The 10,574-nt window shown below is 39.8% G+C and overlaps 1 protein-coding gene across 1 annotated transcript; it reads right to left on the bottom strand.

The window, feature by feature from the left end:
* Nucleotides 1-6,343: 6,343 nt before the first annotated feature.
* On the bottom strand, nucleotides 6,344-7,315 carry LOC127682262 (mas-related G-protein coupled receptor member X1-like). Its single transcript, XM_052178641.1, has one exon. It carries the CDS (start codon nucleotides 7,313-7,315, stop codon nucleotides 6,344-6,346), a length of 972 nt encoding a protein of 323 aa, XP_052034601.1.
* Nucleotides 7,316-10,574: the final 3,259 nt, after the last annotated feature.

Raw genomic sequence — 10,574 nt, 5'->3', positions numbered from 1 at the left:
TGGAGAGTTGCTGACGTTCAGTCTATGTTGGAGTTTTGAAAAAAATTCATTCTAATATTGGTAAAGAAATGCCACAGCGACAGGCTAGATGAACTTGCTATTAAGAGTGAAGGCCAACAGGCAAAAAGCAGAAGCTGCTGCCCACATTTCATATCCTTTTTTATCTGGGATTCAAGCAGAAGATGCTGTCCATGTTTGGGCAGGGATCTATGTTCCCTCACAGGAGTGTTCAGCAGCTTGTGTCTTAGTTCATTCTAGATGCAGTCAAGTCTGCAGCCACACCCACCAAGTACTTTATGCTTCCCACATGCTCTACCCCACCTGGAGTCTTTTCTTTCCCTAAAGCATCTCCAGGAGGAAATGGTGCTTCACCTTTGTTTGCTCTAAGGTGCTTGCTTAATAGTGCATTGTGGCTTTCATTTAAATATACTGATTGTTGCAAACAGTGCCCTTTTGAGATATTACTTGTTTATTCCAGTTTGGGCTGCTTGTTTACTCCTGGAACCTTTTTGGGCAGGTAAAAAGCTTTGCAACGCACATTAGACAAGGAGGCAAGGGGGATAGCCTCTCAGTTGGAGAACCAATGTAGGCACTTTCTCAGTGTTCCTGAGGTGACTCTAAGAGGCAGTGTTCTCCATATGAAGGCAGAGTCAAAGAAAGGATGTGTGAATGAGAGTTGGGTGGGAGAAATATCTGACCCCATTTGAAAGTCTTTTTTTATTATTATTTTCTATATTCTTTGTTTACATTCCAAATGATTTCACCTTTTCCAGTTGCCCACTCCCTATAAGTCCCATAAGCACTCTTTCTGCACATTCCCCCAATCATCCCCACTCCCACTTCTCTGTCTTAGTACTCCCCTACAATGCTGCATCAAGCCTTTCCAGGACCAGGACCCTCTCCTTCCTTCTTCTTGGGAATCATTTGATATGTTAACTGTGTCTTGGGTATTCAGAGCTTCTGGGCTAATATCCACTTATCAGTGACTGCATTCCATGTGTATTCTTTTGTGATTGGGTTACTTCAATTAGGGTGATATTTTCCAATTCCAACCATTTGCCTAAGAATTTCATGAATTCATTGTTTTTAATTGCTGAGTTGTATTCCATTGTGTAAATACAACACATTTTCTGTATCCATTCCTCCATTGAAGGACATCTGGGTTCTTTCCCGCTTCTGGCTATTATAAATAAGGCTGCTAGAGCATAGTGGAGCATGTATTCTTATTGCATGCTGGGGAATCCTCTGGGTATATGCCCAGGAGTGGTATAACATGGTCCTCCGGAAGTGTCATGCCTAGTTTTCTGAGGAACAGACAGACTGATTTCCAGAGTGGTTGTACCAGCTTGCAATCCCACCAGCAGTGAAGGAGTGTTCCTCTTTTTCTACATCCTCGCCAATACCTGCTGTCTCCTGAGTTTTTAATCTTAGCCATTCTGACTGGTGTGAGGTGAAATCTCAGGGTTGTTTTGATTTGCATTTCCCTAATGATTAATGATGTTGAACATTTCTTAAGGTGCTTCTCGGCCATTCGAATTTCTTCAGGCGAAAATTCTTTCTTTAGATCTATACCCCATTTTTAATAGGGTTATTTGGTTCCCTGGGGTCTAACTTTTTGAGTTCTTTGTATATATTGGATATTAGCCCTCTATTGGATATAGGGTTGGTGAAGATCTTTTCCCAATTTGTTGGTTGCTGTTTTGTCCTTTTGACAGTGTCCTTTGCCTTACAGAAACTTTGTAATTTTATGAGATCCCAGTTGTCAATTCTTAATCTTAGAGCATAAGCTATTGGTGTTCTGTTCAGGAACTTTCCCCCTGTGCCTATGTCCTCAAGGGTTTTCCCCAGTTCTTTTCTATTAGTGTCAGTGTGTCTGGTTTTATGTGGATGTCCTTGATCCACTTGGAGTTGAGCTTAGTACAAGGAGATAAGAATGGATCAATTCGAATTCTCCTGCATACTGACCTCCAGTTGAACCAGCACCATTTGTTGAAAAGGCTATCCCTTTATATATATATATATATATATATATATATATATATATATATATATATATATATATATATATATATATATATATATATACACCACCCATATATACCTCAATGGAGGAATGGATACAGAAAATGTGGTATATATACACAATGGAGTACTATTTAGCAATTAAAAACAACGAATTCACGAATTTTTTAGGCAAATGGATGGAACTGGAAAATATCATCCTAAGCGAGGTAACACAATCACAAAAAAATACACATGGAATGCAATCATTGATAAGTGGATATTAATTAGCCCCGAAGCTCTGAATACTGAAGATACAATTAGCATATCAAATGATTCACATGAAGAAGGAAGAAGAGGGCCCTAATCCTGGAAAGGCTTGATCCAGCATTGTAGGGGAATACCAGGACAGAGAAAAGGGAGGGGGAAAGATAGGAGAATGGATGGAGAGAAGAGGACTTATGGGACATATGGGGGGGTATTGGGAAAGGGGAAAGCTTTTAGAATGTAAACAAAGAATATAGAAAATAAATAAAAAATAAAATAAAATTACAGAGATTATAAAAAGAGAAAATTCTGTTTAGCTCTATACCCCATATTTAATAGGGCTATTTGGCTCTCCGGAGTCTACCTTTTTGAGTTCTTTGTATATATTGAATAATCCTTTTCCCAACTCTTCCATAAGAGTCTTTGACTTCCATCCAATGTTTGGCTGTGTATATTTCATATGTTTCAGTCAGCTGCTGGGTTGTGCCTCTCAGAGGACAATTATGCTAGAGTCCTGTTTGCAATTACAACATAGTATCATTAATAATTTCAGGGACTGGTATTTGTCCATGGAATGGGTTTCAAGTTGGGCCAGTTATTGGTTGTCTATTCCTTCAGTCTCTGTTCCATTTCTTTTAGACAGGATACATTTTGCATAAAAAGTATTTTGGGTAGGTTGGTGTCCTTATTACTCCAGTGTGGGTCCTGCCTGACTACAGGAGGTGGCTTCTTCAGGTTCCATGTCCCCACTGTTAGGCTTTTTGGGTAAGGTCAACCGCATTGACTCCTGGGAGCTTCTGAGACTTCCTAAAGATTTCCCTACCCTCACCCCTGGTAGCTGTAGTTTTACACTCATTCTCTGTGTCTCTATCCTGACTCTTAGCACACCTGATCCTGCCCCCTCATTCCCATCCTCTCCTGGACCACCTACTTCCTTTCCCCTCTCTGCCTCCTATGACTATTTTGTTCCCCCTTCTAAGTGTGATTCAAGCGTCCTCACTTGTGCTTTCCTTCTTGTTTAACTTCCTAGGCTCTGTGGGATGTATCATGGGTACTCTATACTTTATAGCTAATATCCACTTAGTGAGGACATGCCATGCATGTCCTTTTGGATCTGGGTTACCCAATTTAGGACACTATTTTCTAGTTCCATCCATTTGCCTGCAAAATTCATGATATCTTCAATTTAAATAGCTTAATAATATTCCATCTTGTAAAAGTACATTTTTTGTATTCACTCTTCAGTCGAGGGACATCAGGGTTGTTTCCAGTTTCTGGTTATTACAAATAAAGCTTCCATGAACATAGTGGAGCATGTGTCCTTGTGGTGGAGCATCTTTTGGGTATATGCCCAGGAGTGGTACAGCTGGGTCCTCAGGTAAAACTATTTCCAATTTTCTGAGAAATCATCAAATTGATTTCCAGAGTAGTTGTACATATTTGAAATCCCACCAGCAATGGAGGAATGTTCCTCTTTCTGCACATCTTTGTCAGCGTGTGCTGTTGCTCAAGTTTTTGATCTTAGCCATTCTGATTGATGTAAGGTAGAATCTCAGGATCATTTTCAGTAGCATTTCCCTAATGACTAAGGATTTTGAGCATTTCTTTAAGTGCTTCTAGGCCACTCGATATTCCTGTATTGAGAATTCTTTAACCCTGCACTCTATTTTTAATTGGGCTTTTTGGTATGCAAAGCCATATTTAACAAGTCCCATACTGAAATAATTTTTCATGTTGTATCATGTCATGATGGAATAAAGCTAGAAGTCAACAGCAAGAGAAATGTATAGAATGTATACAGAAATATACAAACACACTGAGATTGAAAATACAACTTTGGATAATTAAAAAGTCATAGAAGAAATCAAAGAAAAATAAGTTTACTAGAATGTAATGAAAAGTAAAAAACATTACTTACCAGAACTGTGGGATATCAATGATGAGTAATATACCATTATTACATATATACACACACATATATACACACATATATATACACACACATATATAACTTATAGTCCATGTGAGTGATAGGCTTTATGTTTACACAATAACATATTACTCAGAAACTATCTCCATCCATAAATGAGGATTGACATTATAATAAACATCAACATACCCACCACTAACATGGATCATATACTATAAATTTTGCCATATAGTTTCCCCATTTCCATCTTAAAATAAACAAACAATGCTACTGAAATAAAATGAATAATATGTCAATGTTCAGACCTGCATTAATTTTCATCTATATTCTTTGAAACATCTGAAATGACTATATATTATTTTGTTGTAGGTGTAAAACATGTTCTATATGAAATATTAAATGCTGCAGATATTGTATTTCAAAAGAGGTACATACAAATGCTGACCATGAGTTTTTGATAACTGGTGACAGGCTCTTAAACTATCATTAGTATTGATTATTAATATGTCAAGAATATGTTCATTTTAATTAAAAAATGAAATACTTCTTCTGTTCCCAATTTTGGACCTATTGTCACTATGAATTATCTCTTTCCCCATCTTCATCTGTCTCCAAGTTACTTACTGTTTCTTTGATAATATATAATTATATTTCTATTAACATATATTGAAAAAGGAAAGTGAAATATATATAGAGTTAAAATAGAAAAAAAATCAATCTAACTCACTGAAGTGGTAGTGGTACATGCTAGGTAACTGCTAGTTGTTATCAACATGCACCCCTCCCTCCCCCACATACCCACCCTTACCCCACCCCAGCCCCAACCCCTGCAACACACACTTATCCCCCAGCAACCCCCACCACATATACACCACACCACCACACACAACACAGACACAACCATACACACACACACACACACACACACCACATAAACCACACATATACATATACCCCCACTCACCCTTACTTCCCAGCCCCCATCACCCACAACATATACCTACCCCAAGCATCTACCCCCATACATATATACCATACTTGCACATGCAACACGGATACATAACATACATACATATCCACCACATCACACATACCATACACACATGACACCCTACCACCACATACACAACACACACACACACACACACACACACACACACTTTTTCTTCAATTTTTACCATGATTTTAACATGATGGAACAACTGTGCCAGTATAGACAGGTGTTTGCAAAGAGATATCTTCTTCAACATTCTGTATCCTTCTAAAGAACAGTAGTCAAATTTCACCATGTTTATAATCAGCATTGCTATACTGACAATATCAGTTTCTAGTATATACCATAGCATCTTACAGAAAGAGCTGTCCCAGTGGTGGGAGGAGAGTGTGCAAGTTGGTTATACTCACAGTGTAGACTCTTCTGCTTCTGATGACTTCAGTTCATGTCAGTGGCTTGATATCTTGTTCTAAAATAGACTCCAAACTACCACTTGATCTCCCCAATCCAACTTTCAGATCTACTTTTCTAGTTTTTCCAACATTTCAATGGATTGGTCTTATTTCTGTACTATTATTGAGCATTAAATATCTGCTTATCATTCTTAAGGACAAAGGCCTTGATTTTAACCCAAAACACAAGACAAATTTGTCATCACACCATAGGAAAAAAAAACCTATCAAAATACCTCTCATATGTCTGACCACCTGCACTGTTCCACACATATGGAGGGTGTCTGTGAGGGAGCTAGTCTCCTTAGACTGGAGACACTGGCCATCCTCACATGTGGTAGAACTCATTCTGTCATGACAAAGCTTACTGTCTTGTGCACTGGGAGAATCACAAGATATAAGATCCTCTGGTAAATGGCCCCGAGTAAAAACATTTTATAACTTTATGTTCTCAGTTTCAGATGTATGATTTGAAAAAGAACTTTTCCATGATTAAAAACTGCAAGAAAAAGTGTTCAATGAGAAATTTTTGGAGGATATTTGAGAAATTCTTTGACAGTGCCAAGAAAGTTGGAGAAATTCTTATTTCAGGTTCCTTTCATCATTATAAGAAAATCAGATTAAAAAAACAAACCTTTGAAAGCATTGCGACCACTGAGGCCTTTCTGACAGAAGAGCAAGCTAATGTTGTATTGACTCTCAACATCTGCTTTGTGACATCTCAGTGGTTTCCTGAAGATGGCTGTCGGTATATTCATCCTCCTCAGCATTGTCTGCCAAAGCCCTCTTTAGAACCATTTTGAGGGACTGATGCTTTTTACGCTGCCTAAAGGAGCCTACAAGGAAGTAAATGACGGGGTTGGCCGAGCTGTTTACACAGGACAGGGCCACAGTAACTTGGGAAATATGACAAAAGGGATGATGAGAATCAATCTTAAACCAGTATAACAGGAACAAGTAAAGCCCCAGAGGCAGGCCACAGATGAGGTAGACCATCACTGTGAGAGAGATCGTAATGTATAGCCTGGACAGTGGTTTCTGCCTGGAACCACAGAGAATCCTCACCAGTAGGGTCAGACTGGATCCAGAGAGAAGCACAGATAAAAAAATCAGAAATGCAGTTACAATGAAGTTAACATTTTTCCACAAATGATGATGAGTCTCACCCAGGAATGCTGAGAAGAGCCAATCAAGGATGCCCATGAGAAAGGACAGAACCCAGATTAGGGCACATATGATGACTGACATGTTTTTTGGGCGGTGGCAGTGGTACCAGATTGGCCACAATACAGACAGGCAGCGCTCCGTGCTAATAGCACTGAGGATGCTCAGGCCTGCGATATAGGGAATGATTGCTGTGTTGCCTAAGATTTCTGTGCTTAATTTATGGGCATAGATGCCATAGAAGTCTATGATCCATAGCAGAGAGTCAATGAAGTGGCAGCAGAGGAAGAAGGAGTCTGCCAGAGCCAGGTTGAGGACGTAGACTGAGATGGCTTTTCTGCTCATGCGGAATCCCAGGAGCCAGAGTACGATGGTGTTTCCTGCCAATCCAACCAGGGCAATGATGAGGACCAGGACGGAAGGAGTGAGGATTGGACTGCACTGGGAATGGCCAGTTCCATTCAGTGGTATAGATTCTGTGTTATGGGATGAGGTGGTTGGATCCATGCTCACAAATCTTCCAGTAGTGTCCCTGAGAACACAAACTATATTTGAGCATCTTAACATTGCCCCTTTTTCTCACGATCATAACGTAATATAGATATTGTTGTAGACATGGTTAAATAAAATAATTTATAAATAAAAGTTGAGTAACATGACTGCATGAATTAAGAATTCTGCACTGTACATTCATATTCATAGCTTGTTTATCCTCTATAGTCTGGGTCATTCTTCCTGTGTATAGCTCATGACCTTTAAATCACATGGAAATGATTCATGTTATTCTATTTCTTGTCTGGGTATTCTACGAGACAAACTTCCCCAATCAGTGGACTACGTGGAGTGAGCACTACTCTGTTCTGGACCAGATATTTTTTGCATGTAGAAGGACTGAGAAAAACACAGAGGTGATCATGACACCCCCGCAACCAAGATGGCTCCTTCATCCATGGAGAATGGATAGCACATTTTAGGGCTACAGTGCTAAAGTGAATTTTTTCTAGGACATTTGTTAGGATGACTGTGTCTGATGATCTAGATGGGACCCAGTGGGGGATAGTTCTTAAAGACAAAGATGCTTTCTATATTTTCTATGGTTTAGCTTTTTGTGTATCAAAGTGTGCTCTTTTTTGTAAAAGTATGTAAAATTAAAAATTCCATTTAAAAAGTGTGTGTGTTTGTGCACGTGCACACGCGTGTGTCCTTGTAGAGATCAGACTTGAAAGGTTTGGTTCTCTCATCATCTTTGTCCTGGGGATTGAATTTAGGTGGTCAGGCTTGACAAGGGAGTACCTTTTCCCACTAAGCCATCTCTCTGTCCTACATTGTTGCATAAATATTTTCTTAACAATTGAAAGAACAAATGAGGTTGCTTCTAGCAGTAGATAATTTGGATTAACTAAAAAGAATAAGTTAAAATAAATGAAAAGAATCAACATACACACATATATTACAAAGTTATAAGGTAAAATTTCATTCATTGAAATTATTTCATAGATAGGTTTGTATATTTGGAATGATATTTATGGTCAAATAATTGAATGTCTTTGTTATGAGAATTCAGGGTGACTTTGGCTAGCATCTAGAAACATTTTGTTACACAGTATGAGTTTAGTGCTTGGGCTGGAGCTGAAGTTTTTCATCAGTACAGAAGAAAAAGTAGTAGGTTAGAGAGAGGTGTATGTAAAGAGGATATGGAAATAACAATGAAGATGTATTAAGAATATGTTTTAAAGATATGCATGATATCATTTTATTCCTGTCTCTCTAAAGATTGCTAACGAAAGCTTGTGTATTAAGAGAATATATTTTGATGGTAGACGTATAAAAATGTGTGCATGTACACACACACAAATGTGTGTGTGTGTGTGTGTGTGTGAGTATTTATATATCAAATAGAGAAAGAGGAGATGACAAGATGACAGCTTGAATGGTGAGGGGACTAATTAATACCCACTGCTTCTGACTTTGGCATATGGTGAGGTTAAACAGCCCGGCAAGAGCACATTGTGTAGCAAAGAGGCTCATGTAGTGGAGGGGCAGGAAGCAGAGATGGGGTGCCTATGCCAGATTCTCCCTTCTTTCTCTTTTGTTACATTTCAAAGAAGCACTTGGCTTTTCTGATGGCTCTGTTTACATTCCTCCTTGGACTTACTGTGTTGATGCTTGCCTGCAGTGACCTTTCAGACATACCAAGAAGTGTGATTTTCTAGACTTATTTTATTGAATATATTCTTCATTTACATCTCAAAGGTTATAACCCTTCCCAGTTTCCCCCCTTCCTGAAAACCCCCAACCTATCCTCCCACACCCTGCCTCCAAGAATATGCTCCTCCACCCAACCCACTCCCATGATCCCCACTCGATTTTCCCACACTGGGGCCTCTATTGAGCCTTCACAGGACCAAGGACCTCTCCTCCCCCTGATGCACGACAAGGCATTCCTCTGCCACTCTTTTGGCTGGAACCATGTGCACCCCTTGGTTGATGGCTTAGTGTCTGGGAACCCTGGGGTGTCTGGTTGGCCAACATCATTGTTCTTTCCATGGAGCTGCAAACCCCCCAAGCTCCTCCAGTCCACCCTCCAACTCCTCCATTGGGAACCTCTCACTCAGTCCAATGGTTGGTGGCTAGTATCTGCCTCTGGATCTGTAAGGCTCTGGTAGGGCCCCTTGAAAAGACAACCATAACAGGCTGGAGGGTATGGGAATGAAACTAGGATCTTTGTTGTCTGGAGAAGGTGTCTTTTGGTTTGAGCATGTGGTTTTAGTCACTGGGAGATAATCACCAGGAGACTGGAATGGGTGGTGAGCAGTGAACTTTTGGCTCCTAGCTCTTGACCTGTAAGGTTGTGAGTTGGCAAAGGCAGTGACTCTCCACTTGCATGACTGTCCTTTTCTGCGACTTTAATCCTATAGCTAGGATTTATTCTTCCCTGGGAAATGCTTCTTCTCTTGCTATGTATAGGGTTTTGCACGCCTTGTGGTGAAAAACCATGTATTATCAGTATCCCTCAATCCTGTCTATGACTGTAAGCATCCAGCTTAAGGCAAATATTTCAGCTCGTGCTAACATTTTTTGACACCTTCTCAGGTCTCAGATATGTAAAGGAGAACAACACTGAAAAGCAACTAAAACAACGAGATCTGGTTAGTAGCAGTCAGTCTGGGAAACAAGGTCTGAATGTGATCCTGACCTATTCCCCACTTTTCTTTCTTTCATTTTGAGACAGAGTTTTTCCACGTAGCTCAGGCTGGGCTGCAACCTTCTGCGTATCCCAGGCTGACTTCAATCAAATGTAATCCTCCTACCTCATTCTCCAAGTACCGAGATCAAGGGAGCATGCAACCTCATTAAGCATTCACTTTGCCTCATAAATGAGTGTAAGATGCACCCTTCTTCACATGGCAACACACTGGAAACACTGGGATAAAAGAAGGGTGACACTCTCCCATATTTAAGGTTGCTAACACTCTTTTTAAAGGAAGCCGCATGTCTCCATCCTTTCCTTGAAGGAAGTCCAATGGCCCCCACATGCAGCTTCTCGGTATTAAAACAGAAGGATATGAACATAGACAAATATTTTTTTTTTTTAACAAACTCTGGAAACAAACATATCTGGGCACAAATCTTTACCTTTCTTCCAACGCTCTGTCAGGAGTTGAAGAGCTGACTTGTGCTGAAGTTGAAGTCTTCTGGGGCTGTGGATGCTAGAACAACCTTTTATATCCCCCAAGAAATGCTGGTAGGAGCGTAAGAGCTGCTT

This window comes from Apodemus sylvaticus, chromosome 1 (genome assembly GCF_947179515.1).
Source record: "Apodemus sylvaticus chromosome 1, mApoSyl1.1, whole genome shotgun sequence".
Taxonomy (NCBI): domain Eukaryota; kingdom Metazoa; phylum Chordata; class Mammalia; order Rodentia; family Muridae; genus Apodemus; species Apodemus sylvaticus.
The sequence above is the reverse complement of the archived record's forward strand: the minus strand, read 5'-3'. Positions and strand labels throughout refer to the sequence as shown.